The sequence below is a fragment of the Lynx rufus genome, unplaced genomic scaffold (assembly GCF_022079265.1).
Source record: "Lynx rufus isolate CCGP_SWC_20201006 ecotype Redwood Valley unplaced genomic scaffold, mLynRuf1.p SCAF_7, whole genome shotgun sequence".
In the NCBI taxonomy this organism is placed as follows: Eukaryota; Metazoa; Chordata; class Mammalia; order Carnivora; family Felidae; genus Lynx; species Lynx rufus.
This window is the reverse complement of record NW_025814889.1, coordinates 90,431,792-90,445,480: the sequence shown is the minus strand read 5'-3', so window position 1 is coordinate 90,445,480 and position 13,689 is coordinate 90,431,792. Positions and strand designations below refer to the sequence as shown.

Below are 13,689 nucleotides of genomic sequence, written 5' to 3'. Positions count from 1 at the left end.
TAATAAGGCTGACCAAGCCATAACCCAGGGACTAGAAGAAACAGATATTCTAAGATCTCCCCTCTCCTAATTAATTTCAATGACCCTCTCTATATGGAAGTTTTTACACTTTATAAGTATAAAGTGCTTTCAAAAATTAGCCACAATCAGCAAATTCCTTTTGTACACATATACATATAAAAGGAGTCTTTAACTGCAAAACAAAATTAATATTGTACTATGTGTTAAAATGCTCATTGCTCCTAAAGCCATTTTTTTTTTTCTATTCATGTCACATTCAAGGCAGGAAGTAATTGTTGGTGCATATTCACCATTCAATTAGTTCGGGACAGCTGAACTAAACCCTTGCATAGTTTTGCACCCAAGCCTTTTTTCTAAATGTTAGCTTGCCATTTGATATTGTTTTAAGCAAAAAGCTATGAACATAGAGCAATAAATCTGCTACCCAGACAAAAGATGTAGTATAATTTTAAATCTATACCTCTAGAACAAAGAAAAAACTAAGACACCATAAAATTAATACATTATGGCTTCTCCATGATAAATCTGTTATCCTATTTTCAGACATTATTATTTGTTAGTATAATTTTTTCTTAAGAAAGAGAGCCACATGAGCAAGTGGGGGGATGGGACAGAGGGAGAGGGAGAGGGAGAGGGAGAGGGAGAGGGAGAGGGAGAGGGAGAGGGAGAGGGAGAGGGAGAGGGAGAGGGAGAGGGAGAGGGAAAGAGAGAGAATATCAAGCAGGCTCCACACTCAGTGCAGAGCCTGACACAGGGCTTGATTCCATGACCCTGGGATCATGACCTGAGCAGAAATCAAGAGTTGGATGCTCAACCGACTGAGCCACCCAGGCACCCCAGTGTAAATTTTTATAATCCTTTAAATAGAATTAGAAATAAATTTTAGAAATAAATTTCCAAAGGCAAGATGTAAAACATGTAAAATTTAAATATGTCAAATAAATATTAAAACCTAAACACTTTCTTCCTGGTCAACACTTGTTTAAAAATTATTTTGACAGTGTTGTTAATAAAGAATATTAATTAAATCAAGATTAAAAAAAAAACAAAAAACACTCTCACTTGTGAGTTGTGTGTGGGTGGCTCAGACAGTTAAATGCCAAACTCTTGACTTCAGCTCAGGTCATGATCTCAGGGTCATGAGATAGAACCCTATGTTAGGCTCCATGATGGGTGTGAAGCCTACTTAAGATTCTCCCTTGAGGCACTGAGTGGCTCAGTAGGTTAAGCATCCCACTCTTGATACCGGCTCAGGTCATGATCTCATGGTTTCGTGAGTTCTTCAAGAGTTCGAGCCCCTGTGTTGGGCTCTATGCTGACCTCGCGGAGCCTGCCTGGGAGGCTCTCTCTCTCAAAATCAATAAACTTAAAAAAAAAAAAAAAAAAAAAAGAATCTCTCCCTCTTCCTTTGCCCTTCCACCACTTGTGTGTACTCTCTGTCTCAAAAAAATGAAATACAACTATCACTTGTGGGATTCAGGTTAAATCATGCACTATTAAAATAGCAAAAGCCAAGGGTACTGCTCAAATACACTGCTACCTGTTCACCTTAAAATCTTTTAAAAATAAAATCTGAGTATGGAAGTCAAAATCTGAAGCTTTCGGATAAAAACTGTCATTAACCATTTCCACAATTAGATTAGGCTGGGATCCCAAATGGTTGTTACTTTTGGTGTATAATAAATACAGGATTAAAATAAAGATATATCATTATGATATAATTTTCATAAAGAAGTTACTACCACCACTTGTTTACCATAAATTTGGGAGAAGATTTCCAATATTTTAAGGTATACTTCATTTTTAGACTACTTATAAACTAGATTAACTCATTCTTTGTGCTGTTGTTATAAAACTCCTCGCGGTAACGTTCCTTTTACTTACATAAAATATTTTTCAGATAGGTAAAGTTAATATAAAATAATGAGCAAGAAGAAGCTCGTTTTAAAAATTTACAATTCTACTGATTAATTACGAAAACATCTGACTTTTAAAAGTAACCCTGAAATTACAGAATGGATCATTTCCACTAAAAGAAACCTAAACACAAAAAAAACACACAAAGTTTATTTAAAAGGAGCAAAAAATGGAAGAACAAATGTGCTATATTTAAAGGTCTTTATATCTTGAAACTGGAACAATGGAAAACATGTTTGAAAGTGCTAATGCAAAATCAGAGGACCTTTTTACCCACCCGTTTTGAGAGACTCTACGTTATCTTTTAAAAATTAGAAATAGCACCGGGGCGCCTGGGTGGCTCAGTCAGTTAAGCGCCTGACTTTCGCTTGGGTCGTGATCTTGCGGTTCATGAGTTGAAGCCCCACATCGGGCCCTGTGCTGACAGCTCGGAGCCTGGAGCCTGCTTTGAATTGATTCTGTGTCTCCCTTTCTCTCTGCCCCTCCCCTGCTCATTCTCTCTCTCCCCCCCCCCCTCGCTCACAAAGGTGAATAAACATTAAAAAAAAAATAGAAACAGCATGTTTCCTATTTTACACATTATATATTATAGTTTGTATTTTATTACAGCAGACTGACCTCATATACCAATTAATTAGTGAATTAATCTAAAGGATAGTCCCACACAAGATTCCTAATTGTTGAGTGAGTACAAATTTGTACTTTGTCTTAAAGTTGTTAGATTTCACAGATTATTCCTGGCATTTCTAGGATTTCATGCATTAATCTGCTTCACCCATCCATATCTTTTCATAATCTTCTAGATAACAATAATGGTAGAGAACATATACGTAGTCCTTATGTACTTACACATGTTAAAAGGCAATCTAGCAGAGTGGTGAAGAGACACTATCTGAATCCAAACACTGCCTCGGCACTTACTAGCCACATGACCCTGGGCAAACTCAGCTTCGCCCAGTATCAGTTTCCTCATCTACAAAACAGGACAAATAGCTGCCTCATGAAGATTAAACCACAATTAAAATTGTTCAGCACAGTGCCTGGCGCATAAGGCCGCACAGGGTCAGCTGCTATTGTGATCACTATGTGTCATGTACTGTGCCAAGTACTTTACATGCCTTATTCCACTTAATTCTCACTTAATTCTCTTTTACAGATGAGGATATTGAGGATCACAGGGGTTCAGCAACTTGCCTTTAACAGAAAAGCTAATTAGTGCAAGAGCCAATATGCAAACCCAGGTCAACCTCCTTAATCCAAGCCCTGATATCTACGCCAATCTTCCTCAAACTAGGCTCCCTGGATACACTCATGGGGAATTCTTATGTTTTCACTCTGGTGATTCTTATTTTAAGTTATTCTAGAGATAATTTTCAAATGAAAGACATTTTCACAGAGTAGATTTTATTTAAATCATCCAGCTGGGATATGCAAAGCCCTGGTGTTCCCAGGAATATTCTTAGAGGCCTAGAAATTTTTTTTTCCTTACATGTAAAGTTTTGCAAAGTAACACTCAGCTCTCATTCTTCAAGAATGAGGCAAACAGGGACGCCTGGGTGACTCAGTCACTTAAATGTCTGACTTTGGCTCAGGTCACGATCTCACGGTTCGTGAGTTCGAGCCCCGCATTGGGCTCTGTGCTGACAGCTCAGAGCCTGGAGCCTGCTTTGGATTCTGTGTCTCCCTCTCCCTCTGTTCCTCCCCTGCTCACACTCTGTCTCTCTCTCTCAAAAATAAACATTAAAGAAAAAAAAAAAAGGAATGAGGGAAACTAATTTTCAAAATCCTTACACCTATTTCATTATAGATATCAAGTTTTGAACCAAGTGGCTACTGTAACTACTTGAAAAAGTAAAAAAAAAAAAAAAAAAAAACTATGGTACCCTTTTGCAATGCTTCATCTTGGTTTTAAAAAAAAATACATACATTAAAAAAATAAGTATTAGGGGCACCTGGGTGACTCAGATGAACGTCCAACTTCGGCTCAGGTCATGATCTCATGGTTCGTGAGTTCAAGCCCTGCGTCGGGCTCTGTGCTGACAGCTCAGAGCCTGCAGCCTGTTTCGGATTTTGTGTCTCCCTCTCCCTCTCCCTCTCTCTCTCTCTGCCCCTCCCCCACTCATGCGCGCACACGCTCTCTCTCTCAAAAATAAATATTAAAAAATTTTTTTAATAAAAAAATAAGTGTTAAAAAGATATCTATTCCTCTAGTAAACAGTACTAGTATACTCGGCACCAGTCTCTTTCATCTTTAATCTAATTATATAACTACGATAACCTAGGATATTTCTAGTTGAACAACTCAAAAAATAAACTCTCCCAAAACTTATTTTCTCTATACTACTTTTCCCCCAGAAAGATCCCTCTTCAGCATCTCTAACCCACCGATCAATGGTATCAGTATTGTCTCCATCATCCAGGCTCATAAACTCAGAATAATCTTTGACTCTTCTCCTTTATTCTCTGGATCCAAACAGTCACCAAATATTATATGACCTTCTTCAAATGACAGACCCTATTCCATCCCGACATTATCAGCCTCCTCGGGTGTTTCTCACTCCGTGTGTGCTTATAGTGCCTATCACCCCACGCCTGCTCTCCAACCTTACCAATCCATTACCTAAACCACCACCTGTTTATCCTTTTAAGAAGAACTTGATGTTAGTCCTCTGCTTTAAAACCTCCATGGATTCCCACTGCTCAACCCACAGAATCAAGTCCAAAGTTGGAACCTGAACTTTTGACCATTTGAGACTGATCAGCTCACTATGAATTCCACCCCCCCCTTTACAAAGTGTGGCACTTATCACCTAATATTAAGTATACTTCTTAACCATTTTCTGTGACTATTTGTGTAGTGGAGGCTTTTGCAAGAATGAGATTTCTTCTGCATCCTTCCCAATACTGAGTATTAAGTTAGGTACTGAATAGGTAAGCAATTACTGAGTTACATGATGAGTTAATCAATGCATATAAATTGGGTATCTGAGATGTGATCATCTCAATAAATATTTACTGAGGAATGAACTTGTGCCAAGATACTAATGTGACTTGGGTCTACCAAGCAATTCCCATATGCCAGGCAACAATACTAAAAACTTCACATACGTTACCTCACGTAATGCTTAAAGTCACCCTGAGGCAGGTATTATCATCTTCATTTTTAATATGAGGCAACTGAGTATCTTCTAGTAAAGTCACAGAGCAGGTATAAGAGGAATGAGATTCAAACTCAGAGCCGAATGTAAAGCCTGTGCCCTTTACCAGTGCAGTCAATTCATCCTACAGGAGCTGTCTGTAATCTAACTGGCACAACGAACATTCAAAATTACAATACTCTATAATAAATGCTATGAAGGAGACATTAGATCTTATTTGAGCAGAGTTTGAGTTTACCCAAACACCAGAGTAAAGAAGACAGGAGTCAGAGAAAATATCCAGAGGTGACGCTTTTAAGAATGAACAGCAGTTGAGGCGCCTGGGTGGCTCAGTCGGTTAAGCGTCCGACTTCGGCTCAGGTCACGATCTCACCCTCTGTGAGTTCGAGCCCCGTGTTGGGCTCTGGGCTGATGGCTCAGAGCCTGGAGCCTGCTTCGGATTCTGTGTCTCCCTCTCTCTCTGCCCCTCCCCCGTTCGTGCTCTGTGTCTCTCTGTCTCAAAAATAAATAAAAACGTTAAAAAAAAAATTAAAAAAAAAAAGAATGAACAGCAGTTAAGAAAGGAAGAAACAACCTTCCTAAAGAAGGGAATAATGTACAAAGGCACAAAATGTCATGACATGTTCAGTAAACACCAACTAGTATCCAGAAAGTTCTAGTTTTCCAGAAAGTAAAATGTGGTAAGAGAAACTGGTAGGAAATGAAACTAGCAAAAGCATAGTCAGATCATGAACAGTTTAGCCACAGAATTTAGATTTTATCCAATAAGGAAGGTAAAGCCATTGAGTAATTTTAAGCAAGAGAGTGAATTATTATTGCATTTGTATTTTAGATATATTGCTGTGGCACGGAAAACAGACTGAAGAGCTACAACATAGAAGCCTGTTAGAAGACTACTTAAACAATTCAGGCAATAGACTAACTTAGAGCAGCAGTGATAGAGAGAAAAAGATTCAAAACATATGTGAGAGGTAGAACTACCAGACTTAGTAATCAACTGGATTGATGTTTGAGGTCTGGTAGGAACATGAAGGAAAGGAAGGACTCTAGGTAAATTCAAAGTTCCTAGCTGAGTCCTAGGTAGACGGAAGTGCCATGAACTAAAACAGGGAACAGAATGGGGGAAAGAAGGTGAAAGAAAAGCTGATGAGTACACAGAGTGGGTACTTCTGGAACATCCAGGAAAAAAAAAAAACAAACAACTGTCCAATAAACAAACAGTTAAGTCTAGAACTCAGGAGAGAACACTTAAGGTAAATATATAAAATCAGGAGGTACTACCCAGGCCAGTGGAGGAAAGGGCCTAGGGAAACTGTACCAAAGGATAGGGACAAAGACAAGAGTTCCAGAGACCACCAATATTTAAAATACAGACAGACAGGAGTAAATGAAAACTGGAAGAGAGTAGTGATGCAGAAGTCTGGGAAGGGGAGAGTTTCAAGAAGGAGGAGTTATCAGTGCACTGAATGTTTCAAAGAGGCAAAGATAAGAACTTCAACACCTCTCTTGGATTTGGCAATTGAGTTAACTAATGACTTGAAGCAGAGATTCCAGAGGAATGGATGGTAAACAAAGCTACACTAGACAGGGGCTGAGTCAATGGCAGAGGCAAAAAGATATCAGTCTTTGCTGAGAAGAGAGTAACAGCTAGAGAAGAACAGAGGGTTGAAGAACAACATTTCCAGGGTGGCAGAGATTTTAGCATTTTTATACGATGAGAAAGGGACAAGGGGAGAGTGAGATTTTTAAATTATGCCTCGTACTTAAACTTAGTATAAAGTTACCCATAATACAAGGTTAAGGGAAAAAGACAAGTTGCAGGCTAGATATAGTATGATATCACTTAAGATAAAATTCAGACTCCTTTCCAAGGCCCTCAAGGCCTTTAGGTCCTTTATGACTGGCCCCTGCCTAGTTCTGACTTCATCATATGCCATTCTCATTCATTATACCCTAGCCACACTGGCCATTCTCTTCTGTTGCTTCAACTTGCCAAGCTGGTTTTTGCCCCAAGAGTCCTGCACTGGCTGTTATTTCTTCCTGGAATGTTTTGCTCCCTGTCAACAGCTAGTTCCTTCAAGTCATTCAGATTTCAATTCAAACGTCACCTCTTTTGAGAGGCCTGCTCACCTGTATGTAATATTACATATCCCTCTACCCCAGGCAAAGTTACTATCATAAACTTGTGTTAGCAATCATCACTTTCTTAAATTCATATTTACTTGCCCATCTTCCCCCCCCCCCCCCGGAATGCTTGAAATAGTGCTTGGCACATAGTAGGCACTCTATTGTTGAATGAAAATGTACACAAACACATATATATATGAATGTAGGTGTTTACATGAAAAGCACTAAGAAAGTTTTGAAAGGCATTATTTGAACTTATTTGTACCAGGGGTAAGTGGGAGACTAGAAGGATATATGTACCTACTATCTATTCATTTTTTGCTTCATAGATCTCTATCCAAATTTTCTAAATCATAAATGTTTCAAAAATCATGTCTTTTATAATTGAAAACAATTTTTAAATAATGCCCATATGTACCTAAGATAGTGTATTCTGCATTTCCATTTTCTTTTGCTGGGTTGTCATGATCTAATCTCACTGTAGACTGATCCTTGAATTGTTTTGGTAGGACAGTTCAAAGTTGGAATCTTAAACGTTAGAGCTACAAAGAATTTAGAGATCATCTAATCCAACCCCCTCATTTTACAGATGAGGAAGAAGAGACTCACAGTAATTTAATTAATAAAAGTAATTTAATAAAACTAGGATATTGATAAAAATTTTCAAAGACCAAATGATTAAGAACTATTTAAAAGGCTAATCTATTACATGTTGTACATAATTTAAATGACAGCTAATAAAAGCTTACTAAAGCTTATTCTCATATATAACCTACAATCTTCCGGTGAAATTATTACTCAAAGTAAAAGTATTTCCTCAAGCACACTATTTGACCAATGAACCCTATGGTTAAGCATTGGTTAACCATTATACTCATGACAAAGGACTCAGAACACATAAACATAGGGAGTGAAAATTATTCACCGTTAGGTGTGCAAACTAACTGAATTAGCAGGCATTTCTTTCCACTATATATTATACAGTAAGTCAAATATATAACACATATATAGTACATTTAAGGATTCCCTAACTTTGATTCAAATTTCTGTATCAATGTCTACAGTGTATTTTAGTGGAAGTTAATGAAAATTACATGTTGAATAAGTAAATATACTACTAAATAATATTTGCAGAAACAATTTTGCTTTACATACATACTATAATTTACCAGAAATACAACGAATTTTATCTAAACTTTTGAATAATACCACTTTATGGTTGTTTAATAAACTATCTAATTTGATCCTCTTAACATCACCACAGACAGCATAAATTATTACATCCATCTAATACAGACCTTGACTAAAGTCATGTGGACCAAGTCCTAGAACCCAGATCCTCTACCTCTTAATCACTGTTGTTTCCATCACCCAAACTACGTTACATTTACCGTTCATTAAAACAAAAAACACTTTATAATTTCTTTCCTGTCATACTGGTGAAGGTGAGGGGGCTACTAAAACCCTAGCAGTCCTATCCTTATCTATTCCATCTGAAATTTTAGTATCTAAGGAAACATTACTCATTCATCTTAACAGATGTGACAGTCACCTTAACTGAGAATTGTGCTCATCAGTAATTCTTTATGAAATCCTACCAATATTCAATTATTTTCTCAATCCTAATAAAAGTGCTCTCTTATTTAGAAAGCTCTCTACAAACAGTATCCAAAGTAGTGCTAAGAATACGGGCTTTACAGTTGAAAACAAAATCTGAAGGGCGCCTGGGTGGCTCAGTCAGTTAAGCATCCGACTCTTGATTGCAGCTCAGGTCATGATCTCACGTTTTATGGGTTTGAGCCCTGTGTCAGGCTCTGGGCTGACGGTGCAGAGAATCCCTGCTTGGGATTCTCTCTCTTTCTCTCTGCCCCTCCCATGCATGCTCTCTCTCCCTCAAAATACATAAATTAACTTAAAAAAATAAATAAAATTTATTTAAAAAAAAAAACTGAAGCCAAACCTTAGTACTATTACTCACTAGCTAGTCAGTTATGGGTACATTTCTTCCTTGCCTCACTGTCCTCATCTATAAAATCTGCATCTGTGATGTGTTGGGAAGATCAATTAGATAATATGTATAAAGTACTCAGAAAAAGGCCAGGTCATACAGTTAGCTATTAGAGAAACAGATACAAATAGGTACTGCTGATAATGTCATTTAATTTATATGTACTCCATTAGTTTAACTTCTAATATGACCTATTTCTTTTTCTCCCAAATTATCTGAGACAGGAGACAATATATCACTCTTGCTCCCAGGGAACCAGTTAAAATGAGTGCTGGGTTTCAGTCCTCTTCTAACCCCTCTAATGAAGCAATATAGTAATAATCTGTTATTTGATGATCTTAGAAATGGCTGTACACAAATCAAAGGTTACACTATTCTGACTCCTACTCTTTTTAAATCCGCTAACTGCATCATTCACTATTTTGAAACAAACAAACAAAAAAAAAACAATCGCAAGCCTGATTTTATAAGTACCAATGATAAAGTGACTTCAAGTTGGATGAAAGGGACAGATTTCAGGAGGAGTGGGAAGGGGGCCCTAACATTAAGAAATTATATATTCAGCGGTCCATCACACACTACATTTACTTTTCCCTCTTTTAATCTGCGTAGGCATCATTCTAATCAACATTTGCATCATTTTAGGATTAGGAAAGGGAAGCTCAAACTCGGGCTCGCTCCCCCTGGCTCAAGGTGCTGTAACCACTCTAACCTACAGGAGGGCTCTGGCTCAACTCAAGGCCTTTCTTATAATCTCTGGCAGGACAGCTCTCCTGTCCCCCTACAATGCTGTCTCCTCCTACTTCAGGTCTCACCTCACATAGTAGCTACCCTCCCCATCTCTAAATAGCATGTATCAATTACTCCATCCTTATTTCCTTCACAGAACACAAAATGATCTGTACTTATCTTCTTGTGTTGAAGAACAGATACTCTGACTTATCACTGCTGTGTTTAAGTGCTCAGCATAGATGAAGCTGGCTTAATGAATGAATGAACACACCATACCTGCCTACAGTCCTTTAGCAAGTAAACGGCAGGGCCTAGAAACCAGTAACGGAAAAATCTCACGGCCAACTCCAGCCCTGCCCTACCACCACTTTTTTCACTGGTGGGAAGGGGCATGCTCTGGGCTCAGCAATCAACTTAGAGTTGTGTCTTCCTACTTTCTATATTCATTCACTTTAAAGAAATTATAGAACTACCTAGATGTATAACTTCATACTACAAAGTATTTAACTGGAATTTCAAGAGATCTTACGTTACCTTGTAGAATCACAACTCAATTTGAAAAATCATCTCAAATGATTTGTAACATTTATGCGTTTATGATGTCCCGTAACAATCAAAATACTTCAAAACTGTTCACTGGCATCTGCACACATAATTATCTAAGGCTAAAAGAGAATTTATGACCCACACATAAATGCATTTTGCTGACAAGCTGGCAATATTTCGTCTTACGAGAGGTGTTGAATTTCCCACTACATTATACAGAAAAATTGTAAAACCAGTCGTGGGATTCTCGTTCTGATCATGGTAACGTCCTTTCTTAAAGATGACACAAATGCACTCGATCTGCCGCGTGTCGCTATTAATACATGTTCTTAAAGGCAGAAGTCACCTCGTGTAAAATGCCCAATGCGGTGAGGGCAGACCACTAGCAACACCCCCTTTGTGACCTTACCCACAGGGTTTAATACTTACTGCTGAGTCCTCCATCCTCGGATACTCCTGTCCCTCTCATTCCTAGGTAAGTCAGTCCCAGTATTAGGAAAAATAAGCAGGCAGCAGTTAAGAGAAACATCGACAAGTAGTGGGCACTGAAACCCCCTGTAGGGGACACCTCCTCCCGTTTAAACTGCTGGAGAAGTTCCTCCTCGGGTTCGGAAAGCTTCGGTTTGTTGTATGCGTTTTTCAGGTAGGTGTGATTGGAGCCCGTATGATTGGAGTGATTGATCCTGAGTGAACTGGAGGCAGCCACCGCTGCACCGGGAGGGAGGCTGTTGGAAAAAATCCTGGGGGAGTCCACACTGAAGGCCCCGCCGCCGATATGATTATTGGTTTTAAGGAGGGAGCCTGTGGACGAATCCAAGGTTGAGTCCATGTCGGTCAGTGGCGGGGGCAGGAGAGGGGCCAGTTTCTTAGCGGTGACACGGTACCTAGGAATGGGGCTAGAGTCCAGGGGATCACACCCTCCTCCCTGCTCCGCCGCCGCCGCCGACTCTTCGAGGTTTCGGCTCCTGTCTAGACTCCCCGCAGCCGCCGCCCTGTCATTCATCGGGATTCCTCCCCCTCCCTGAACTGAGGTCTCCAGCCGGCCGCCGGCCGATTTAGCAGTCAGCGAAGAGAGAGGCTTACTATGGCTCCGTCTGGGCCGATGCCGGGAAAGGGAGTCGTCCTTTAATACCTGTCTGCTGGAGGCCACGTCGTCGTCCTCCTCTTCCTCCGAGTCCGAATAGTTCTCCCGGCAGCTGTAAGGGAGAAGCCGGCTGCCATTCACCGTCCGGCTCGCCCACAGCGGCTCCTCGGCCTCTGGGTCCCTGTCCTCTCCGTCTTCTCCCTCCTCCTCCTCGTCCTCCGCGGCTGCATCTCTCGCCGACGGGGTCTGCAGCTCCGGAGCCGCCGGCCGCCGGGCCCCCCACCACGAGTGGGGCTTCCTTCTCTCGGCCGAGTTGCTGTTAGTCACCTCGCTGGCGGCCAGGGGCGCCGACGGCGGTTTGAGCCCGCGGTACTGGAGCGAAGCCCGGTCTTTCCTCCCGCCGCCGCCGCCGCCGCCGCCGCCGGCCTGGTCCCGGGGACTGGCCTCCACGTCCGACTCGTCCGAGCTGAAGCCCAGCAGCACTTTGCTGCCAGCCGTGGGGGCGGCCGAGGCGCCCCCGGGCCCTCCCACGGGGCTCTCCGGGCCAGAGGCCGAGATTCGGCCCAGACCCCCAGGAGTCCGCAAGTAGGAGAGGTCGCCAGAGACCGGCCGGCCCCCCAGCCCCGCGGCCGCCGCCGGCGCTCCCGCCGCGGCGACCGCGGCAGCAGCCGTGTTATTGTTATTACTGTTCCGCGTCTTGTTGCCGCGGCCCCCGGACCGGTGCTGCTGCTGCTCTTCCTCTCGAAGCTTCTTCAGCTTCTTGAGGTAGACCGGGCGGGTGCTCTCCGTCACTGGGCCAGGAGACAGGCCGTAACGGCGGAGCTGAGAGAAAAGCTCCTCATCCGAGAGCTGCTGAGGCGCCGAAGCCGCTGCCGCCGCCATTTTCTCTCCAGGGTGTTTTACAAGCTCCGCGCTACCGGAAGTGACGCGCCGCCCTAGACCCTGAACTAGACCGGGCTGCGTCGCCCTCCCAGCGCCACGGACGCCTTGGCCAATGGGAGGCGCGGGAGGAGCTCACCTGAGCGGGAAAGGGCCACCTGAGCGGCGCGCGGCTCCCCCGGCGGAGAGTTTTTCTACTCCCTCACCTTGGGGTGCCGGTGCATTCTCCTCCTCCTTTCTGTCGCTTTCTCCTGCAGTTCTCTGTCCTGCCGTTCCCAGTGCCTTTCCCGGGAGCCGCCTTTGCCTAACCACACCTTGACCTCTTACCAGGTTCCTGTCACCGGGCAACAGTAATTAAAATCTGCCTTAAAGTTCAAGACATTGGTTTTCTTCCCATCCAGTCCCTGCTCCCGCGGGGAACCTAGACAGACTAAAGGAAATCCTTATGGCCAGTCTAGGTTGGCAGTTTCCCTGACTCTGGTTTCTTTTCACTTTGTCTTTCCGCTTGACTTAAAAAGAAAAAAAAAAAAAATGAGTTCTTTCGCTGCTCTTTTTGAGAAGGCTCTCTTCTATTACAAAGAAAAGATACAGAGTAAACACGTCCCAATACAACTTTCTGCAAGAATAATGGCTATCCATTCTTTTTATTATTATTATTATTAATTCTTTAGTTGGTTGTAAAGTGTCTTCCCCCCCCCCCTTTAAAATCTGCTAACCTCGATAGGTGGTCATTTTTGTATTTGAAAGAATCTATCATTTGCTTCATTTTGTGACTTATAAAAAGGACAACACGCCATCTTTTTTCCCTCTTAGTATCTTTCCAACCTGTAATTATTAACTGTTAATGATTATTTTTATGTATTTGTTTTGTAAATGATATTATTTATTTATTATCTTATTCCTTTGAACAGTAAGCTCCATTATTGCTTCTATTATTAGAAACTTCATTCCTATCGTGCTTGATACTAGAAGTTCGATAAACATTTGTTGAACTAATTAATGAATTGCAAAACTAGGATAGTATGAGATGGATATTTTAACATGGAAATAGTGGCAAATGGGGAGAAGAAACCTGAACACAAACCCCCCAAAAACCAGAAACAATAAGACCTAGGTACACAACCTCCTCATTTAACCAGTAGATAATGAATCCCAGACAGGTGAAGTTTGCCCAGTTTGATAAAGATCACTTCCCTTTTCCTCAACCCCTGGCAGCT

General features: G+C 41.5%; 1 protein-coding gene across 1 annotated transcript in view; it reads right to left on the bottom strand.

The window, feature by feature from the left end:
* LEMD3 (LEM domain containing 3) overlaps window positions 1–12,475 on the bottom strand; it is a 64,895-nt gene extending 52,420 nt beyond the window's left edge. The window contains exon 1 of the mRNA XM_047065808.1: window positions 10,939–12,475. Within this exon, the coding sequence (XP_046921764.1) occupies window positions 10,939–12,475 (1,537 nt within the window). The remainder of the gene's footprint in view (window positions 1–10,938) is intronic.
* Between the last annotated feature and the right edge of the window lie 1,214 nt (window positions 12,476–13,689).